The sequence below is a fragment of the Antennarius striatus genome, chromosome 6, assembly GCF_040054535.1.
Source record: "Antennarius striatus isolate MH-2024 chromosome 6, ASM4005453v1, whole genome shotgun sequence".
In the NCBI taxonomy this organism is placed as follows: Eukaryota; Metazoa; Chordata; class Actinopteri; order Lophiiformes; family Antennariidae; genus Antennarius; species Antennarius striatus.
In genome coordinates this window covers 18,051,260-18,074,159 of record NC_090781.1, presented here as the reverse complement: position 1 = coordinate 18,074,159, position 22,900 = coordinate 18,051,260, and the positions used below count along the sequence as shown (strand labels likewise).

The window sequence follows — 22,900 nt, the reverse complement described above, 5'->3', positions numbered from 1 at the left end:
CTCGTCCTCCATGCCTTTAACTGTAAGCCAAGAAACGTCAGTCTGAAGACCACATTCCATTTTTTTCTCTCTGCTATCAAAGCTGTTTCCACATTACTGAGGAAGCTTTTATAATCTCTTGCTTTGAACGCATCACGAACCTGATGCCATGATTGGCTGGATTTGTTCATTAAAACATCTTCAAAAGACAAAGGATCAATTTTCATGATGTTGTTGCTGTATGTGCGTGTGTGAGAGTGTGTGTGTGTGTGTGTGTGTGTACACTCTGGAATTACGACAGTAATAACATAATCCCAGAGATTTGGCCTGACAGGAAGACAGTATGCTGCCGATTTCAACTGACAGTAGGGAATTATCATCGCCACACACTTTACAGATGACTGGACACGCTTGACTGTCACTGCTGCGTGGTTCAACATGCGGTCCGCTCAACTCTGAGGGACGCTGAGATTTATGGAACAGACTGACAATTTTATGTCTGTAAATATTATTTGTATTTTATCTGATATTTACCTGACTCCCTGTAAGGTTTTGAATGCAGCATCAATCTTTCTCTTTCCTTCTGACTTATTGATGAATATTATTCATTGATCAGAACGATCTCGGTGGTGATGCTTGGTCTCTCTTGTCGTCTGTCAGGTTGAGGAGAATAAAAACAGTCAGAAATGTGTCGGCCAACAGATGTCAGCACTCATGTTGAATTACTGCCTGGCACAAAACAGGACGGGGATGTCACTTCAACACCTTCCAGAAGAGAAATACAGAGCATCAAGCCCCCCCATATAAAGACAGGATGATGAGCCGGTGAGGAAACAAACAATTATTATTATTAAGACAAAGTCTGACAGATTTACTAAGGCTTCATTCTTTTTCATACTTTTTGTTTCCTGTTCTTTCATTTTTCCCACCTTTTTTTCACTCTGAACTTTACATGTTGTCGACTTCTCACTTAGACTGTAAATTAAATTTATTGTTAGTAGTATATGAAATGTCATATATGATAAAAAAAGAATATTCTACAATCAAAACCTTCCATTCTTTAGGACGAACTCATCCCAGGTTTGTGTGTGTGATCATCCAAATTGAGGACTTTTGACTGAACCTCTCTCTTCTGTTCCATCTAAATGAATGAATAAATTGAATGCTTTATTATAAATCTCGTAATTTGTTCCTAATTTTGTCAGCCTGTCCTTTGTTTTCCATCTGAATGCGTGAGGTGTGATGTCACGGCGTTGGAACGTCCCATCCGGTGAAGCAGCAGCAGCCTGCTGCCAGATAATACATACAGATTTACTTTAATACAAAGAAATCTCCTATTATTCCGCCCATTACGTAAAGGGATAGGATTATCAATACACAGATTAATGACCATCCAATGGTGTTCCAGTGCCCCGCCCCCTCCATTCACCCTCCACCCACCCATCTGCAGCCATCCAGACAAAAACCCCACAATGATTTACAGTTTTGTTGTTAGATTTTAGTCTTTATTGTACTATTTTTTCTTGACAATTTGCTAGCGGACATGTGAAAACTTGGACCAACAAAACATCATCATTATCATCATCGTGTTTTTTTTTTTGTTTTTTTAATTACAGCGTATCGTCAGACTGCGTTAACAGCGTGTTTTTAGAAAATAAAACAAGAAAGAAAATCAAAACCAAACAGGAAAAAAAAAGAAAAAAATTACTTTAATAATGGATGGTGTGGGTTTTCTTTTTTTAAATTTCATGTACACAATATAACAGTCTAAAAACATTAACACACAGAGCTGAAGACGTTACAGTGTTGGTTGGGAGGTGGCAGTCCTCAGGGCAGTTTATATACTGGAGCAACATGGTCCTGCTGTACTGTCAAATATCTACTGGGGCAGATGGGGGATGGGGCCAGTGGGGTGGGGGTGGGGGGTCAGGGGGACTACAAACCAAAATGGCCATCGTTATAAAACTAACAGTCTTTTTTTTTTTTTTTTCTTTAAATCCACCAATCAGGAGTCGGTTAAGTAGCTCGACGAGGAGGAAGACGGGACGGGACGGGAAATAAAGGGAGGGTGGAATGTCTCAATTTTTTTACATTTTTCTTTTCTCTCGTAGACAATATAAAATCTCACAGACAAGCAGAGAAAAGAAAAGAAAAACACTGGATGTACACGTTTGTTTTATGCATGTTTCGGACGGAGGGGGTGGAGGGATGGATGGAGGAGAAGGGCATGAATTATTGCTTTCTGAGTGATTATTATTTTTCACTTCTCATACATGGAATTGCATCTTTCTCATTCTCTCCCTCTGTCTCGCCATGGTGATCTGTTTACACGTGATTATTCGGGAGGAAGGAGGAAGAGGAGGAGGAGGAAGGAGGAGGAAGGAGGAGCTATTGGGTGGGGTGGGCGGGGAAGTGGGGGGGGGGCTCAGAGCTCCTTGCTCAGCGAATCCCGGGCAGTTCTAATCCTCTTTGTGTGGCCTCACACGTTTCCCGCCTTTTTGTCTGGTAAATGATAACAGAAAAAAAATGTATTAAAAAATAGGTAAAAGGATAATAAACAGTCACATAAACGGGTTAAATGTGGGTTTAGTGGTTTAGTAGAGATGACGCCTCTGTGGCGTTGGGTTAGTTTGGTTAATCCTGAGTTAAAGACGTACACAAAGCAAATAACATTTTCATGACAAGAAAATCACATCATCATCATCATGACTTTCATTTCCCTTTTTTGTCCCTTCTTGTCTTCCATAGTTTCTCTGTCAGACCTTTTTCCTGACACGAAACACCTTGACTGTCTCTGGTTTGTCATCTGTCTTCATTTTTCTGCATCCCCTTCTCCCCCCAACCCACCCCCCACCCAGAGCGAGAGAGGAGGCGGCGTTTAATCTGGCTTGTTGACCAGGATCCGTGACACTTTGATTTTGGCCGCTAATCCGTTGATGGACTCAAATCTATTGATGTCTGCTAAACCAGCTTTTCACTTCCACGGCTAACGAACTGAGCTACGGCTAGTTAGCATTAGCAGCCATGGAGCAGCAGTGGTTTTAGACGCACACTTCCTCTTCCTGTGTTCTGGATCTATTTTGGTACCTATATTGATTGCATGAATGTGAAATCCCCACCAAGTCAGTCAGGACTTTTTGCTAAACCTTTTTCTTTTGTACCACAACAAACAACCTTACAAAAATCTTCCTGAGATGATTTTTATCTTTTGGTGTCTCTTAGGCTCATTCAGCAGTAAACTGGAAGACAATGGTTCGATAAAATGTGACCTCAACGTGCAGGACGCATGCGAGAGTCTTTATTAGGGTAAGTGAAACGCACTAGCAACAGTTTATTGCCATAACATCAGTATTTATTTAGCATTTAGTTAGCATCTGTAAGTTTTACTTTTTCATCACTGCAGCAGTATTAGTTTAAATTATTAATTATTGGAATGCATGATCTGCAAAAACGTGGATGAGTTGCACAGTTTCAGTCGGACGGCTAACAGAGCACAGCTAACAGCTAACAGAGCAGAGGTCTCACAGTTGTTTCAGTTCATTTTTGATGCTTATTTCTGTGCTGAGGATAGAAAGTCAAAAATAAAAATTTGCACTTGTTTTTTAAAAAAAAGTTTTTAAACCCTCATGATTACGCACTGAGCTGTGGAACGATGCTAACCGGTGGATCTTTCAGCAGCTGACATCTTGTGAGCGCAGCGGCTACCGATGAGGAGCTTTAACAGATTTTAAATGTAAAACTGAAATCTGATGGTGCGTCTGATGTGCTTTTTACCTCAATGCAGAAACACTCAGGGTTAAAGTAAGTAAAATTTTTGGAGCTGAAGCTCCTCTGAAAGCCGGACTCCGCGCCTCAAGGAGAGGAAGCAAAGATATATGAATAATAGAGGAGGGAACAGAGCACCTCCTGGTTCATGACCGGATCATGCCCTAATGCTTAGCGCTCAGCTCTCAGGTGAGGAAAAAGAGATGAAGAAATTTTTTTTTTTTTACAAAGCACCCCTGGGTAAATAAAGAAACACTTTAAATGTCAGGGGACATAAACTTAAAACTTGTTTCCTCTCATTAGTTCTTGACTCATATGTGTCCGTGGGTCATAACAGACCAGAAATAAAAGCTGGAATGATGAATCTCCTTCCAAAAGACTCCCGGGAGCTTGGACTGTGACAACCAGTGTCATATCTGATATTTATATATCTGTACAAGTTCATGAACTGTCTTTGTCTCACCGTTGAGGCCCCTGGGAGTCCGAACTCCCCACCTGAGTCCCTGTTAATGTTACATGTCATCCGGCTGTTTACGAACTTGAGATCGTAATTAAATCACCAGTCAATAAAAGAAATACCTCTCTCTCTCTCTCTCTCTCTCTCTCTCTCTCTCTCTCTCTCTCTCTCTCTCTCTCTCTCTCTCTCTCTCTCTCTCTCTCTCTCTCTCTCTCTCTCTCTCTCTCTCTCTCTCTCTCTCTCTCTCTCTCTCTCTCTCTCTCTCTCTCTCTCTCTCTCTCTCTCTCTCTCCTCTCTTTTCTATGAAACTTCTATTAAAAAACTGAACAGTTTCTTTAAAGGGTTTAAGGAAAAACTGCTGCATTTTTTAAATCATGCAATCACCCAGGAGGGTCAACATCCCCACGCATACGAGATTCTGCAGAACGATTTGTATTTTGTGCACAAAATTCAACATTTTGGGAAATATGCTCAAACTGGAGTGGAGATGGAGAAAGTTCTATTGTTAGCTTAGCATTGTTACAAAAACCCAGAAGAAAGGGGAATCCTTCCTTCTTTTACTGGGTTCCTTATGGAACCCAGTAAACATGAGCTGCACAGCGGCCCTGTTAGCCTGTACGGTAGCATGCAGCTGTCAAATAGAAACATGGTGAAAATGTCTAAACTTGGTGCTAGAACGGCTGACAGGAAGCATTTTTGTCTCCAGTTGCAGACTACATGTTAACTGCAATAAATGTTAAATGCTACGGGAACACGGAGGCTAATAGTTTTGGCTGTGCTGCCATGTAAACCTGCGGGGGTCACTGCACCCACCTGGTATTTACCCCTGGTGATGCTAGTTATGCTACGTTAGGCTAGCCATAACCAGGACTACGTACCAAACACAAAAAGATAAGATAATAAAATAAAATTGTCTCCACAAAAACAGATTGATATCAGATGTTGAACTGTCCCTTTTAACGTGTGTTTGCATGCGTTTATTTGTGCGAGCCTGTGCTGTCATGTAGTTTACGTTTGTCACGTTGTGTGTTTGTTTACCTGTGAGTTATGTGCCTTTGTGTTATTATCTACGTGTGATTATATGTCTGCGTCGTAACACCCATTTAGACCGTTGTTGACGCACAGCTCCCTCTCTAATTGGTCGGTCGCTGCTGACATCACGTTCTGAACAATGGCCACCGCCGCATCTCGGAGATCCCTCTTCCTCATCTCTTCCTCCTCCTCCTCCCTCCCTCCCTCGTCACATGACTCCTCATCATCGTTACAGCCTCCATTGTGTGGAAGCCCCCCTCCCTCTCCATCCTCCTCCTCCACCCTGCTAACTGCTAATGCTAGCTCAGGTTGTTGGCAGCTACTTTGTTTAGCGTTAACGTTTGTTAGTGCTGCTGCTGGTTGTTGTTGTTTGTTGTTAGTATCTCCTTCTTTGCTGCTGCTGCTGTTCTGAGGGTCATCACAGTTCCGGCCGGCGTGCTCTAACTCACCGCTGTTCACAGCTGCCGTGGCGTTGATGATCTTGGCGTTGGCCTCCTCTTTTGCTCCGGCCTCCTTGGTCTTCTTCACGGGGCTGTCGCCCCCCGTCGTCTTCTCCTCATCCTGATGATTATGTGTTGCGTGCTCCTCCATCGTGCCATTGGAGCAGCTGTTCTCCCCGTTGGTCACCGGAGCATCGGTCGGCGTTTTCTCCACCTCTTTCTCCGCCTCCTCGGCATTCTCCGCCGCCGCCACCTCCGTCTTCTCCCCCGCCGCTGCTGCTGCATCTTTGTCATTGGTCTCCTCGACGGCTGTGGCGGCTTCACCGTCTGCACCTCCTGCTTCTGCTGCTTCTCCTCCCTCCGTGGCCTCCTCCTCTTCCTCCTTGGCGCCCTCGCCCAGGTCCACACTGGTCGACTTGCCCTTTCGCATGATGAAGTTCTTCAGGGAAACTGCACGGCCAAAATGTGAGCGCTTGGCTTTGGCTGTCTTGCTGTCTTTTCCCTCCTCACCTGCCCCGTCCTCACCTGGAGGTGAGAAGACATTCAGGGTTACTTATAACAGGGGTGATTGATCCTGAAGGGTTAGAGTAAATGAACTGATTTCCACGTCTCTGCCTTATTAATTAATAACTGGCTCAACGTCCCGTTGGGGTCATTTGCTACCACCTGATGGATTTAAGTCCAATATTGAGTTCAGGTGTCAGTTCATTTGGGTTTTAATGTAGCAGCTCTGCAGAAAACAATTGGACTCTTTAAAGGTTTACATGTAAGGAGGCAGATTTCTGCTGTGTCACGTGAAACGAACCGCTCATACCATGCCACACGGTGTTAGAAAATGTCACAAGATTTCCATTTTCTACACAAAGCAGAAGATGAAACAAGTCTGTCTGAAAAAATGATTGGAATGATAAAGTTAGGAAGGGTTGCCTCGAGGTAGGATATAGTCTCTGTTTGCGGCAGCGAGTTAGCTAAAGTTAGCCTTAAGGACTGGCATGTGTTTCCTTGCTAGGCAGCATCGTCTGATCCTCCAGGATGTGGTTCGCATTGGCTGTTTTGTGAACCTATCATCCTGATTCAAAAAGATCTGGAAACCCCTCACGTCACCTGATAATCTGGGCCCAAAATCGGTTAGAACCAAAGTCACAGACAAGATTTACCCCAACGATCGATGGTAAAAAAAAATTGTGAGATAAATCTGGTAATCGATTAGATGTTTAATGTTGTAGGAAAAAAGACTACTGTTTAACTTCACCTCACCACATGTAAATCAACCCCAGCTCCTGCTTTATTTCCCAGAATGCATCTCACCTGAGGCACCAGCTGCAGTTGCATCCTCCTCTGCAGTGGGGGCGCATTCCGTGTTGGCACGTTTGGACTTGGGGATGACACGCTTCTTGAAGGAAGTCCAGATCTCGTTGGCGTGTTGCGACACCGTCCCACCACCTGCTGCTGGCGCCTTCTCCTCCTCTCCTCCCTCAGCTTTCTCCTTCTCTTCCTCTCCCTCTGTCTTGGTCTCCTCTGCTCCGCCCTCTGCTTTAGCCTCCACACCTCCCTCAGCTCCGTCCGCCGCCGCCACCTCCTCAGTCTTATCAGCAGAGTCCTTTTCAGAGCCCTTGGCCTTGCTGCTGATCCCAACAATAGATGGGTCCCTCTTCAAGCCTTGGAAGGTCCAGGATCGTTTCAGTTTCCACCTCTTCTGCCCCGAGTCCTTGGAGTCCAGCGTGGAGGAGTCTCTTCCACCACCTTCCCCATCGACTCCCTCCTCCTTGCTCTCCTCACCTCCTCCTCCACTTTTTTTGTGTGTCTTCTGAGCCATGAGCTTCTTGAAGGAGTGCCAGCGCTTCATGTGCTTGGTTGTTGTTGAAGAGGAGGATGGCTTCTGTTCTTCCTCTGCACCTCCCTCTGCACCTCCCTCTGCTCCTCCTGCTGCTCCTCCTTCATCTGTGGTGGAGTCTGCAGTGGTGTTAAGTGCTTCAGGGTCTTCCAGCCGGTCCAGGGACTTGGACCGGACCTTGACTTGTTTCTGAGGTTCTGCAGGAGCACCATCTTTCTTCTCTGTGCTGCGGTGGGAGAAGATCCTCGCCACTGGCTTCCTGATCAGATCTCGAACTGTGGATTTTGAGTCAGAAGATTTGCTCTTCTCTGCTTTCTTCTCCTCCTCCTTCTCACTACTTTCTGGAGCTTTTTCTATCGCTGCTTCTCCTTCCGCACCTCCCTCTGCTCCTCCTTCAGCGGCTGAAGCTTCCTCTCCTGCTTTCTCGCCCTCTTTGTTGCCTCCGTCAGCTGCGGCCTCCTCTCCTCCTCCAGCGGCTGTGCTGTGCTCTTTCTTCTTTCTTCCTGCCATCACTTTTCCCAGACCGCTCTTGTTGAGGAAAGAGTCCAGGAGGGAGGTCTTGGGTTCAGCAGAGGATGTGTTTTCTGAACTCTGAGGAGGTGCTGCCTCCTCATTGGCTGCTGCTTCTCCTTCTGGAGCTATTACTGCTGCAGCAGTGTCATTATTCACAGTCTCTTTGTTATCGACAACCTCGCTGTTGACGGCGGTGCCATCTTTATCGACAACTTCGCTGTTGACAGTCTCTGAATTTGCATTGGCGTTCTTAGCTGGTTGCTCTGCCTCCGCCGGCTTGCTCTCGGGGGGTTTTCCATCTTCCTGGACCACCGGCGCCGCGTTGGCCTCCGTTGCTGCCATTTAATGAAGTGAAAACAAAAGTTAACAAAAAAATTGCGTTCCTTCCTTCCGTCCCTGGCCTTCTGCCCTCCTCTTCCTCTCTCTCTCTCTGGTGTTTCTTTCCTCCCACTGTGGTGGTGCTCTCAGGTCATGGAGAGCAAGGTGGAGAACAGTTGCGAGGGGGAAAGATACTCAGCATCCTACTTGTCCTCCAAAGACCTGCAGATAAAAGAACAACAAGGCGAAGAGGAGGGTACAGAAAGGAGAGGGAGAGGAGGGACAGAGAGAGAGGAAGAGGCACAGATGGTTAAAAGTCTGAATCAACACTGCAGACACTCAGTCAGGTCTAGACTGTGCATTGAATGGGGAATGAAGTGTAACAAAATAGAGAATCTCGGTGGGATGTGCAATGCAATTACACCGTTTCCTAATCAGTCACACCCTGTGGACACGCAGTCATACTTTATTTATCGACTGGGGGGAGGGGGGGCAGAGATGCTAAATCTACACCAGACAGCAGCAACAAAAACACCTGACCAGGGTTGTTCTGCTGGGACTTTGTTGCTCAGTTTCGAAGTGACTTTTTTAATTACAACAGCCAGTGGTGAAGGTGTTTTAAAGTTTACTCAATGTCAGGTTTTAAATGTTTTAGCTAAACACCTGAAAATCAACCTCATAAGTTAAATACAGACTTTTCATCGTTCATGTAAGTCAAGCTCTACCAAAACCACTGATTGGCATAAGCAACATTTATGATTGTGCACTTTGAGGAATATGATTCCAACCATCGTCGGCCGGACAGTATCCCAGATGAAGCCCTGTAACCTTGACTTTTCACCAGTCCTTCACTAATTCCTCTGAAAGACTTCTGCCCTAATCCCTGCAGTCCCAGCCTTCAGAATTCAACCACTACTGCCCCATTGCTCTCACATCCACAGCAATGAGGTACCTGGAGAAGTTACTGCATAACAACAATCTTCTGTTTATTGCCCAACAAGTGGACTTCCTCCAAGTTTCCTCTAAAACTAAAAGAGGCACAGATAATACTGTGGTTTGCCTGCTAGAACCTCTCTCCTTCTTGGATTACCCAACCTTTGCCAGTAACTTCTTCATCTGTTTCTATCAGTCTCCAAATACATCTGTGGATCCAGAAACTACAAAATCAGAATCCTGTTCTATCCACCTCATCCACAATTTCCTCAACAACATCCACTGCAGTAACTAGCAACATTGGAGCACCACATGGATCTGTGTTGAGCCCATTCAAATTCACACCAATGATGGTGCTAGTTTGTCTCTTCCCCTTCAGGACAACACAAAGGAAATGCTAACGGGTCACAACTCAGTAACCCAGCATCGCCAACAACCAACACTGCTGAAACAATTCAAAGCTTCAGGTACCTCAGAGCAACACTGAACGAAAACAAAGGCACCAAAGATCACCAGTCACCCATAAACTCAGAGGACTCCATCCATCCAGCCCATCCTTCTGCACTGCTACCAACTAGAACAAACAACCTTGTATGCATAACTGACAGTGCTGCCAGGGTAATTGGTCTCCCCTCATCGAACCTCACGGACCTGAACAATGAAGACATGGCAGGCATTGTAGCCTCAATTGCCCAGGGTATCACACATCCAGTCAAACAACGCCTCACCCTAATGCCCCTGGGCCTCAGAGCCCCCAGTACAGGAGAGCCCTGACTCTTGGGGTTATGGCCGCCTTAAACAACAACGTGTTCTGCTGTCTGTCAATTTTATTGTTTGTTGCGTTGTATGTATTACGCTGTGGAAAAGTTCTTCATTGTGGGGGCAGAAAAGTCTATTTAAGTGGTAGGAGGTTTCAGGGGAGAACACTGTTCTAGTGGCAGACCTTACATTAGAGCCGCCACACCACATCAACTAATTGTGTAGTCAATCAATCGTGTCAGTGATAATCAATTAATCCTTTCAGTCAGTTCTCAAGCAAACTCCAGATGGTTCCCGTTTCTTAAATGTCAGGATTTGTTGCTTTGCTTTGTCATTTATGATGATCAATAAAAGCATTTCAAGTTTTAGACAAAAAAACAAGCAACAAACAAAAAGTATGAAGAGGATCCAACAAGCATTTGTCATGTTTATTTAATATGTAGTCATGAAATAATGTGTAGAAAATAGTTGTCAGCCACAGTGGCATTTCGTTCATCGTGGCCTTTGCTTCACCTTTCAGAGGATCTGCACTTTTTCTTTTGCCTTAATCTAGTCAGACTTCTTGTCTTTGTCTCTCAGCTCCAACCTCTAATCATTCTTTGCAGCATGTGCTGACAAAACGAAAACCAGGAAACACAACCACAGCTCAGCCGCAACACCTTTGGAGAATTGAATGAATGAGTCGATCAATGAGGCTGCAGCTCTGGCTCCCGCCGACTACATTCGACCTCCAACCTGCGAGAAAGTGGCGAGTCCAGACGTTTAGTGAGCAGAGTCGCTGTCCCGCAGGAGAGAAAATGATTCAGACGGAAGACAGAGAGGCACTCAGGTGGAGAAACTGTCTCACAAGCGAGATGATCAAGGGATGACAACACAGCCGGGCAGAAGGAGAGAGAGACAGGAAGGTGTACAAACATACATCACACGCTCCAGATAGTCTCACAATGCTGTTGCCACGACTGCCTGACCAAGCGGATGTCTTACTGGTTGACTGGATGCCGTATTGGCTGCCTGGCTCTACTGGCCGTCTTACTGCTTGGGAGATGGGATGACTGAATGGCTGACTGGGCGTGTGGACGATTAGTCCTTTAGACAGTTGATGATTTAGCTTCGGGGGCTTCGGTCAGGAAGCTGAAGGGTCATCCATCACAAAGAGTTGAACATGCTTCAACTTCAACATCCTGTCAGACATGCTGGTGATGTAAAATGCATTCCTTCAAAAGTTTAGCAACCCTGCACCAAAAGCCTCTTTGGACAGTTTGGTCAAGGTAAAACCGTTGCAATTTCATTGTGCCTCACCGCTCTGTAGCCATAAACATTACAATGGTGTAAAGACAGGACATTCCACTCTAACTCGTGGTCTGTATATCAGGGTGAGATGGTGGGACAGGACAGAGGTTGTGTGGTCTGATATCTTATGCGTGCAATTTGCACTTGAATGTTGGCGCAAACAGAAAAGCCCGCTGAGGGTCTTTGGTTCTCTCCAGTCATCAATCACCAGACCCATGCTTCTTGTACCAGCAGTACTTGGAACAACCTTGAGTCCTGTAAAAATAAAGCTATTTTTGGTCTTAATGACCGGTTTGCTTCTGGATGGTTGACTTCTGTGTCTGGCTTGCTGTTTTTCTACATCTGCACCAGATGAGTTCATTTTACAAACAACATGGAAGGAGATCTCTCTGTTGCACAGTTGCCATCTAAACATTTGGTCTCCATCATCCTACAGTGTCTCCTGTTTAATATTACGGGATTGGAAAAGCTGCTAGCGTATTAGCTCTGATGTGCTGCTCATTTATTCAGCCTTCTGGCCCAAGGATAGAAATACACACCATCACCTTGTACACACCTTGTACGCATTCTCTTACTATCTGGCACAATCTGTGTTACTCAGCAGGTGCAAAAAATTACTCAAATAATTTTCAGTGGCACCGAAGTGAAAGCTGGAGGCAACACGGCGTGCACGGCTTTCTGCAGGACTGGGTTTGTTTCGAGGTGGAAGTGAATCATTTATCTCACAGAGTTCACTGGACCTCTCCAGTGAGTGAATAATCAGATCTGCTCGACACTATCCACTTTGTGTTTGCAGATGATAAACTGTCTTCATTAGTCCAGAGACACGACAGATATTTTTTTCTCCCACAATCTCACAAGCAGCAGAATTCGGACAGGGATTATGAAGCTCTCGCTCTCTCTAGCTGCTAATCAATAATTTAGTCTGTGATGGCTGAATCCATCAAAACATCACTTACAACGGTAAAATCTGCTCTGCTTTGCTGCTGTTGATTCCAGCTGTCTCTATTGAACCGGCTGACTGTGATTAATCTGGAACGGCGTCACACTTGGTGAGAGTTCAGAAGAACTTCGCTGACGAGTCGCTGTTTTGTAGCCCTTCTTCTTTCCCACTGATGTTCCAGACAGCGGTGGGTTGGTTAGAAATTTAAATGAGTCAGTCTATGCGTGAAAAATCTCTGGAAGCTTAATTTGGATTTTCAGATGATGGGATTGCTCCTTAGAGGATTCTGTAAATCAAAGACACAATCCACCAATTGCAACCTTTCTACGCAGTGATTTGTTAGGTTTGTCTAATCAGTAGGTGGCGTCTGAGCTTCCATTTCTACTCTTTTCCACCTTGACACAGCAGAGTCACCTGTCGGACCGTCAGGAGGGGATGTGGGCGTAGAATCTGTGGTATCGGTCTTCTTCGTCAGCTTTAGTCTTCAGTGTTCTTCATTGTTCGGCTAAAACGATTTGACGAACGAGAAGAGAGACAGCCGGTTTTGAATTTGTTTGTTTTTCTTCTTCTTCAAGTTAGCTGCTAACTGATACCAGCTGCTTTTAAATCGTACATGAGACGCTGTACCGTCACCAGACATCGAGCCACGATGTCGCTATCGTCACCAGCAGCTCGGAGTCAAGAGGATGACAAACCGTTCTGCGTTGGTAGCTCTTACACGGAACCGCCAGGGCCAAATTAAGGTGCAGCGGCCCCGCCCTGAACATGCTGTGTAACCCTAGAGTCACTGCCTTACAGTCATTAAAGCAGGATTTCAGTTTCAATGAAACAACGATGCTCTGGAGAATAAATACATGCAACACTGTAGCCTTAAACAAACTTTACAATATTCATAAATGTGGGTTTTATGGGATTTTAGTCACCGTTTGAAGCTCATTCTGCCACACGAGACGCCGTTTGAGTTTCTCTTTACTTTGGCTTGATTCTTCTCCTGGTGGATGATTACACTGCAGCAGCAGAGGAGCATTAGTGTGTTGGATGTGAGGCTGAAGCCCTGAGGTGTTGGAACGGCATCAGACAGAGGAGGATGACAAAATGGAGGGAGGGGAGGAAGAGGAGTAGGAGTGGTGCAGACATGGGCTGATTGCACATCTTGTCTGTGTTTTCGCTTTGTCTGCCTTTTGTTCTTCACCTCCATCCATCTGTCTGTCTGTCTGCATCCATTCTTTTCTGTCTCTCTCCCCATCTCAATCTATTTTTTTTCTGGATCCCATCTGCCTTGTTTACCTCCATCTTCCTCTGTCTCTCAGCTTTTCTATCTCTCCCTTCTGTTTCTTTCACCATTTTTACTCCTTAATTTTTCCTTTCCTTCATCTTTTTGTGTCTTTTCTTTCAGTTGTCTCTCTCTTTCCCATCTATGTATCTTTTACTTCGTTTCATGCATTTGTTCTCTTTTTCACCTTCCTCCTCCAGCTCTCCCTCTCTCATCTTTCATGACCTTTCTTCTTTCTGCCAGTGTGATTGGCTCTTTATTCTCAAATTAGTCTGTATTTTTAATCGTTATCAGAACTAGAAAGACCATAACCTCCTTTTTGAGACACATTTTTAAAAACCAAACCAAGGACGTTGTGTCATTGATGCTAAACCGTCGTCCAACCGGGTGCAGTTTTAGATGGAAATCAATTCAATTTTGTGTGAATTTTTGGTTTTTGCTTTTTTTTTTCCTGAAAATGTTTTATTCTGATGCTGACATGTGACATGGTTCTCCAGCTGAGATACCGCTGATCTAATTTTCAGGTAATTCAATGACAGCTTGAAGATAATAAGTCTATTAATGGAGTAGTAAGTATGCCAATAAAAAGACAAATCAAATCCTCTCTTCCTCCATGAAGAAAGTCTTTATCTCCCCGATTCAGGGGAAACACCTCAACTTCTTGGGTCCAAGATGCCCGCTACTGCTTCCTGTTTGCTACAGCAGTCTCTTCAGTCCGTAGTCCTATTACAGACTAGACTGCACCTCAGCTACCACATTGATACACCATCAAGACCAACAGGGTTTAGCTAACATGTGCTCCCAGTGGTCCCATCTCGACACCAGACTGGGACGTGACTCAGAACTAGTTGGAACCGGTTGGAAACCAGCCAAGACAGACAGGTAGAGCAACACCTGACAGAGTCAGAGAGAAAAACTTTCATTTTGCATCATTTAAATGAGCGGAGACTGGGATGCAAAGTATCAAAATGGTTTTACCCTGCAGAACAAGGAAGTTGTCACCTGCATTATGAGTGTTATTAATGAGGTCAGAACACGCAAATTGCGAGACAGCAACACAACCCATCTTGTTATTGTAAACACATATTAAACATCGACATGATACACCTAAAATCTCTGGAGGACCGGAGGCCATGAAAAAAAGAAACCTACACCATCAGAAGTCACCGTCGGATCACCGATTGGATTTTGGATTACCGTTTTGAATCCTCAAGTTTGTCACGATGCCATTTTTTTTGCTAGATATATTTGGATGAGAAGATATCCTGTATTTTGATTGGATCGGTGGTCTGAAGCAAAGCCAGCTTTCAGGTGTATTTACCTCTAAATGAGATGATAATTCACAAAATGAACATCGGGCTTTACGGGAGGAGACTCGACTATAATTACTGAAACTATAAATCATTAGGAAACTGTTTACTGCGGTAATAAATCAAGAGGGAAGTGTCGTTATTTCTCATAGGATCATATGGAATCAGACAACTCTGTGAAATCTGTGGAGTCGCCCCCTGCTGGACAGTAAATAGACACGTCTTCTTCTTCTACGGTTTATAAGCAGCAATTCCATTAACTAAGAGCTCATCTGATGCTCTCTATGCCAAACAACCCATAAAACCTTTCATGCAGGTGAACAATCAGTTAGCTTGATGTTGTGACGACAATCTGAACCATGGTTACCAATGAGGGTCAAAGGTAAGGTTGTGCGCAGCTCACTGTAGTAAAATCCACTGCTGGGATAATGAATACATCCCTCATCCTCAGGTGAAAAGTTTCCTGCTTGGACGTTTAGCTAAAGACAATTTGACACCTTCTATCTCCCTGAGAGACAAAGTCTGACCTTCGTCCTCCATCTTTTAATGTCTCTTACTCTGATATAATCCCTCTGCAGATTTCACTGAACACATTCTCCTGCAGGTTTATGGACGTGTTTCATTACTTGAAAGACGATCTTGCCATAAAATCAACAGTGTGTCATAGAAAGAGCTGAAATTGCTGCAAAACCACCAGCGAAAATGTAGAAAAATTTATGTTTTTTAGCTTCAAAACCTGCGATGAACAGGATGCACTCTGCTGCCCCGGACCAGTAAACCCTCCGGCTGCATGTCAGGCAGCGTTTGGCTTTGGCTCGCCCATTCTGGAACGGTTTGGGGACCAGCTGGTAACAAAGATCCTCATTTTACAGCGAAAGAACATTTGAAAACATGATGAGAAATATGAACTGAGCAGGATCATCTTTCACCTAAAGTTCCTCCTGAGAACATCTGAAGGGAGAAACAGGAAGAGAGTCTTATCTCTCATCGTTGGGGTTTGATTCACGTTCGGTCAGAAGAGGAGGAGGTACGATGGAGAAAGATAAACCACATGATCCAAAGGTTTTTGAAGATCCTCAAAGTTCCCCTTCAGTTGCTGCCCCTGAAGCAAAATCTCTGACAAACAACCACAAAAAGATTTACCCGGAAAACTGCTGACAAACCAGACGTTCCAGAACAAACTGGCGATCAACAGTTTGACGGAACAACGAGGAGAAGAAACGCTCGTCTCATCGACATAAACAGACAATCTGAGCCGCAGCTTCAAAATGATTCAATGGTTTCCTGGGTTTTTAAGGTTCTGTCTTTGCTGTTGGACGTTTGTGAGTCTAAAAGTGTTTTTTCGAAGTATCTTTAAACTTGAATCCATTTAAAACCTGGACAAACTCTCACAGATGCAGCATCTCCTCATAAAAACCTTCAGTCAGATGAAATGGAGTCAGTTCCTTGAGGAGATCATCTCTGGTCCCGTCTGAGCGTGGCGTCACGGCGATAAGGAGCTGCCAGACGCTCGGCTGCTGCGGGAATTGAACCTGTGACCTCTCATACAGAGGCTAAGTGGAACGTGTCCAGACTGGTAGCATAGCAGGTCGTATTCATTTGCACGGCTAATAAAGCGAACGTCTTTAATCAGCACGTTTAATCTGCACGATGAACTAAATGACTGGAAGGTTTGAGCTCAGGGTGTTCGATTAGCTCCTGTTGTCACGTGAACGTGACTTAAAGGTGTTTCGGGTTCGATTCCATGCTGAGATCTTTTTAAGAAGGTCGTCCTGTTCGCCAGTCACATGAAAGGAAGCGACTCAATCGACGAACTGCAGGATGGCAGGCATGTGATTCTAAAGCGACATTAGACAGCGATCCCCCCCGTAGCGCTTGTTTTTCTGCCTGACGCTTATTATTCAAGACCCATCGCTGATCGTAGACTAAAAATATAAAATAATAATGATTAGAACAAGTTCTTGGTGTCAACAAAGAAACAACAGCAATTAGTTCTAAACTTTATCGCTCACAAACAATGAAATATTTATTTTTGTAGAATGTTTGGCGGACGCTAATGCCTGTAGCGAGTGATTCCACCAATCAGAGTAAAACCTAAAGAATGTGTGACCCTGTCAGAAACCAGACTGAAACTCATTCTCTATCTTAAAAAGGTTAAAAAATACAAACAAATAAAACAAACTTGAATCAACATTTCTGCTGGTTCTGGTATGATTGGGTCCAGATTTGTGATCGATCAATATTAGCGCTGACGTCGTTCAGCGCTAGAACTGAAGTGCATATCCTGCAGAGAGGAAAGCAAAGTCTTTGCATTGGTAGCAGCGGAAGAAAAACTCAGATCCAAATCTCTAAAAATCAATTGTTCACTGGCTGGAGGTCAGACTGTCGGCTACGCTTCAGGGATTTGTTGGGAATGTTTAAGAGAAACTGCCCTGAGCTCCTGCTGACGGGTGGAGCCTCCACCTGCTGCCCCGTTTCGTTCGATGGATGTAATGAAATTTCTAGGAATACGTTCTGCCTCTCCCTTCAATCAGCAGCAGATTTGATCTCATCTGTCACTGGTGGAACCCCAAAACCGTTTCACACAAACACCCAGTCCTATTCAGCCCTTCCCCCTGAAGCATCTCCTCCGCCCACGCTCCCCACCAGCTTTCTCTTCCTGTTGATATTCTTGTCCTCGCTGGACACCGTACACACTGTGGCTGTGAACCAATCAAATTAAAGCGAAACAAAGGCTGCGTCTCTTAAATGGATGCACTGCACAAACAAGCGGCATCTTATTGATCCAGGAAATGAGCTGTCAATGAGCGCTGACCCAGATTTTAAATCACGGGTGTAAAAAAGGAAGGTGTGCACACGGTGCATTAGGAGAACCGACTCTGCCTGGGACGGACCTTTGACAGGAGAGATCGAGTCATTATTGACTAGTCCTAGTGTCGAGTTCTACAGACACGTTCTTTGGCAACGAGCTAAAACTCTGGGTTCAAGGGGAAACGGGCGGCAAAGCGAGCCCGGCCGGGTGTGGTCTGCCTCAGCCAGATAAACTGTTGTTGTTCTTGTTCTTGTGGATTACAGCCGGGTGTGTTGCTGCAGCAGATTGGCCTCAAGGGAAGAACAGGCTTTTTAGTGTAAAGGTATTAAGCTCAGGTCTAATCCTGAGCTCGGATAGCAGCCAATTTAAACTGGATTCAGCCCTCAGGTCCGATCAGCGAGCCTCTCCTGGTTCCTGCTGCTGCTCTTCATTCATGTCTTCACTGTGTTTGACGTCCACCACTTCTATTCCATCTCTTTTTACACTCATCTTTCATAAACTGGGAAAACCAACATGATTCTGCAGGTGCAGAATCCAGACTTCGTACAAAAAGATCTGGTTTTTATTCTGAAATCCATCTCAAAGCAATTTTAGTAGCAACGCAACGCAATCCTTTAGATTAGATTTCTGTATAAAAAATGGGTACAATCTTTAATTTACTTGTGTTTGCGCTAAATAGAAAATTCTAGCCTGATTAAAAGCTACCCTAAAACTGTGATGACTGTAAATATTAGCCTACGCTTCCTAAATGCTAGCATAACCAAAATTATAATAAAATATTCCACCACTAACGCTCATTTAAAATACTGTAACCGTGACCTTTCAGCATCTTGGCGTTGTGGCAGGACAACAAAACCAAACTCCTGAAGCTCCCTTCCTGCTCTGCAACTGACCTTGATAACCGACCTCTGACCCCTGGGAGTCGGAGGTCAGAAGGAAAGAGGATTTCTCTGCTGGAAGCAATAAAGTTTCAAGCCAGTTAAATCCATCAGAGGGCTCAGAGGCTGCGGAGCGCTCACACAGGTGGACATGTGAAGTGGGTCAGGTGGTGAGAATGAAGATCAAGGAAGAGAAAGAGGAAGTGAACCAATCGAATCTGTCAGGGTGGCTTTCCTATGCTTAAAAGTGGTACGGTTAAAACATTTGATTCTGGATTTGGCTGGATGGGTAGAGATGAGGGGGCGACGGAACGAAACCGACCAACTGTTCCTTTCTTTCTGCGACTGTCACACGACAACAATCGACCGCCTTCCCTCCTCCATCACCACGGAAACCTTCACGTTCTCCAACACAAACTTGTGAGCGGCGTTCAGAGTTCACGTGTGCGACCGAGTCCGACAACATGAACGCGAGACTGTCTGAAAATAAAACAGTCACAAAAACCGAAGCCCTTTGATTGGATGCGGATGCAGCAAAAGTCCCGGCTGAGTCCATTCCAAGCAAGAGACATTTATTCATGGAACATTTTGTGATTCGTCACAAAGACCAGCAGCAGATATTTGACTTCAGACGATTGATCTGTGAGTTTATAAACCTGAAAAATGCTGATTAGCCTCCATAGCTCTGACCTGCAGCTTCCCAATCAGGACCCTAGTATGAAACGTCCCTGGGAGGGACCTCTGCGGGGCCCCGGACCCTCCTGATCTGGGCCGCCTCCTGTTCTAACAGCTGATAAAATTCCAGGAAATGCTGGAGAATAAAATCGTGTTTATGGAACGGTTTTTTGACGCCAGTGTGGATCCGGTCTGAAGCCGGTTCCGCCTCATCGGATTTGGGTGTTAAACTCTCACCCAGATCGGACTTCCTCTAAACACCCTTCCCTTCGTCCCACCACGGAATTCCTCCCAGCCAACCCCCGGCTTCAAGGAGCATTCCGCCTCTTCTGTTTTCTCCATAGCGGCATCATTATAAGAGCCCATTATGGCCGACTCACAGACTAAATGCCTTGTTTCTGTCCGCCATGGGAGCCTTCTATAGAGCCGCGACTCCCTCCTTCAACAGAGAGGCCCCTTCATCACGCTGCCCTCCTCCTCCTCCTCTCATCCTCCTCACTCTCTTCTCCCTCAGACACAGACAAGCCTTTATCTGCCCATCATGTGCTCCTCGCTCTCTTTCCCTTTTTTTCTCCAGGCTGACCCTGTTTTCCACAAGCATGCCGGTTAGGATTTTGAGGGGGGAGACACACACACACACACACACACACACACACACACACACACACACACACACACACACACACACACACGCTGAGGGGGAAGAGGCTGATTTGGAAAGCCAGCTAAATATTTTATCCATGGCCACGTTATCTGTCTGTATAGCTTAATACCGATTTGATGTTATCTCCTAAGTCTTTCCAGCAGAGGGTTTTTTTTTTTTTTATGTTTTATTTTCTGGTCAAATAATCTCTTCATATCTGCATCTAAACTGACAACTGTGACGTCTCATGTGCCCAAGTCTTTTTTTTTTTTTTGGTCGGGACAAGTTTCAGTCGTAGAACAAATTTCATCAAATAATGGACAAAAATTTGTCTTTTGGGCAATAAATAGTTCAAATTTGCAGTTATTTTGTCCAAAATTACAACAACACAAAAAATCCACATAAAAGCAACAAATACCTCAAAATTATGCAATTTAGTCAACTTAAAGTTCAGACAAGAGTCGACCAATCAAAGGAGAGGAAATGACACGGAGCATCAAAACGGCTCCTGAAGACTCTAACGGTGAGGTTTAGGACAATTAAAAGTTCTTTCACACACACACACACACACACCCCACACACACGCATTCAACAACACTGCTTCACAGGTGAACCTCAAGCATCAGCCGCTGCAGGGGGTTACATAACGATGGCGGTTCTAGTCGAGGACAGTCAGACACGTAACCATGAGATGAAACCAGGAATGGAAACATGGCCGCCCTGAACATATCCACCAGTGGTTCTTAAGTTCACCTCAGCTGGTGGAAAGTTCCTTCATGCACCAAGACAGAAATTTCAAGGAATGATGAGACGACAGTTCGACATGTTTAGCTGAGTCACTGGAGGCCTCACGCATCCGAATGGGTGGGTGGGAGGTGGGGGCTGGGGGGTCTGAAGGTAAATGTTTTATTGCATTAATTAAATTTTTTATAGCTTTTATCTATAGCGTTTTTAATACAGGTATTTATGGGTAACATTTGAGTTATTATCTGGGGCATGTGTAGCTGCAGCAAGAGGACTTTTATTTTGAAAGGCCCCTTATTTTGAATTGGTATCCCTACAACACAAATAGAGCCATTAGCGCCACAAACTAATCAAGAAAAGCAAAAAAATTAAAAAAAATCTGACCCCTGCATGTTACTCTCCTGCTGGTTGCTACAGAAACGCTGACACAATGCTTTAAAACTGAAGTATTGATCAGGTTCTGACTCGTCTGTGGCCTCTAAACGACCTCACTGATCGCTTTAATATTTCTACATGTGTTTCTGCTTCCGTTGTTAGGAGAGGAAAACAGGCATGACCTCCTGAATGAAGACATTCATACGCTGATCATCTTCATCTTAAAAGTCTCATGACGCCCATGTGACGCCAGGAGGAGGGAAACGGCCCCATCAATTTCCTCCTTGTCTCTCCTCGGACGCCATGTTGCAGGTCCACGAGACCATTTTCCTCCATCTGCCCCATGGATTTTTTTGCGGTTGGCTGAGGAGCACGTGGTCGACACTGGACGCACCTCCTTCTCACCACCTCCCCACCAACATGTCATCAGCCTGGCCTCCAGTTCTTCTCCTCTTCTAAACCTCTCACCCCCTTCTGTCTTTGTCTCCTCCGTCCTCCTCTATCCATCCACCCCTTCCCCTCCTGCTGTTGACCCTTGTCCTCCTTCTTCTCCTCTCACTGCACCGCATTTCTTCATCTCCATCACCTCCTCTTTTTCTCCTACTCTGACTTTTCCTTAAATACATCTTTCTTTTCAATTTCTCCTCTTGATCTCTTCATTTGTTTCTCTTTACTCCTTTTTCTTTTTCATCTCTTACATCCTTTAACTTTTATCTTCTTTCTGTTCTCCTCTTGTCTTTTCCTTTCCTTTCCTCCCTTTAAACCCATTACACATCCTTTCTCCTGTTTCTGTTCCTCCTCTTCATTCCATCACTTTTTTTGAACACCTTTTTGAACTAACTAGGTTTCAAAATATTATTTAACATTTAACAGTTTAACAGTTTATTATGTTATTATTTATGTTTACACTCTATGCTTGCACTTTTACACCAATCCTGCTTTATTCAATCGCCCACTGGGGACACATGAAGTTTTTTGAATTTGAAATTCATCTCTTTTTCCTTTGGTTTGTCTCATTTTTCTTTTTACTCTTGTCCTGCCATCCACAACTCTCTTCTTTCTTTTACTTCTAAATCCTTAAAATAAATAAATATAATAATAATAAAGAGAAATATATATTCCGTTATTTAAAACACCAGCTGAGCGTCTTAATGGGGGACATTCTAAGCTAAAGACAGGAGGCCAATCAGATAGATTGATCAATTTATTTATTGGACCTGATAAGATGTTTAAGCCGTCTGTATTACAGATGTCAGTCGCTGGATGATCTGTGTGTGTTTTTTTTGTGTTAAAAAAACGTTTAAGCCACAGTGAGAACGACCCTCGACCAACCATCTCACCTGTTTTTCCGCATTAAGTTTTTTTTTGTTTGGTAAAAATCCATCCAGTGGTTTCCATATATTCCTGCTAATGAAAGTAACGGCCAATCAGAGTCAAGAATCATCTCCGCTTTTACTTCCTTTTTCCTGTCTGGTGTGTTTCTGAGCAGCAGCAGCCAATAGCGACACAGATCTGATCAATACCTTCTGGAGGAAGCATCAAGGATGACGGAACAACTTTAAAACCTTAAGAACCACTTCCTCCTTTGTCAGCCGTGAACTGCCTCTATTACAGCAGTTAAGGGCAGTTTATAAGCATGTAATAACCGGCTATAACGCACTGTAAGCAGATGGATAGTGAACCTCCTAAATGACTTAGCCTGCCCGTTAGCCTTAGCCCATTTATGAATGAAGGAGTAACAACTATGGCTACAAACTTTCACATGGCTGCGCGCTCCTCCCATCCTCCATCTTTGTGTCTTTCTTCTCTCCATCTCCTCCCATTTATCTTACTCCCCCCGTCTTTACTCCTCTCCTGTCATCTCTCCCCCTCTCTCCTCCCCCCCTTTGTCGTTCTAACACAGGAGCAGAGCCCCCAGCTCTCCTTC

The 22,900-nt window shown here is 44.6% G+C and overlaps 1 protein-coding gene across 2 annotated transcripts in view; it reads right to left on the bottom strand.

Moving 5' to 3' along the window:
- Positions 1–1,455: 1,455 nt before the first annotated feature.
- Positions 1,456–22,900, bottom strand: part of si:ch211-137a8.4 (high mobility group nucleosome-binding domain-containing protein 5) — a 23,235-nt gene continuing 1,790 nt past the window's right edge. Inside the window, exons 1-4 of one of the 2 annotated variants that reach the window (XM_068318296.1) lie at positions 13,187–13,390; positions 6,982–8,560; positions 5,683–6,198; positions 1,456–2,481 (exon numbers count right to left, since the gene is read on the bottom strand). In XM_068318296.1, the coding sequence (XP_068174397.1) occupies positions 2,459–2,481; positions 5,683–6,198; positions 6,982–8,362 (1,920 nt within the window). In that variant the 5' untranslated portion in view covers positions 8,363–8,560; positions 13,187–13,390 and the 3' untranslated portion in view covers positions 1,456–2,458. Of the gene's footprint in view, positions 2,482–5,682; positions 6,199–6,981; positions 8,561–13,186; positions 13,391–22,900 lie in introns of those variants that run through there. The other variant, XM_068318295.1, reaches the window with a different exon arrangement.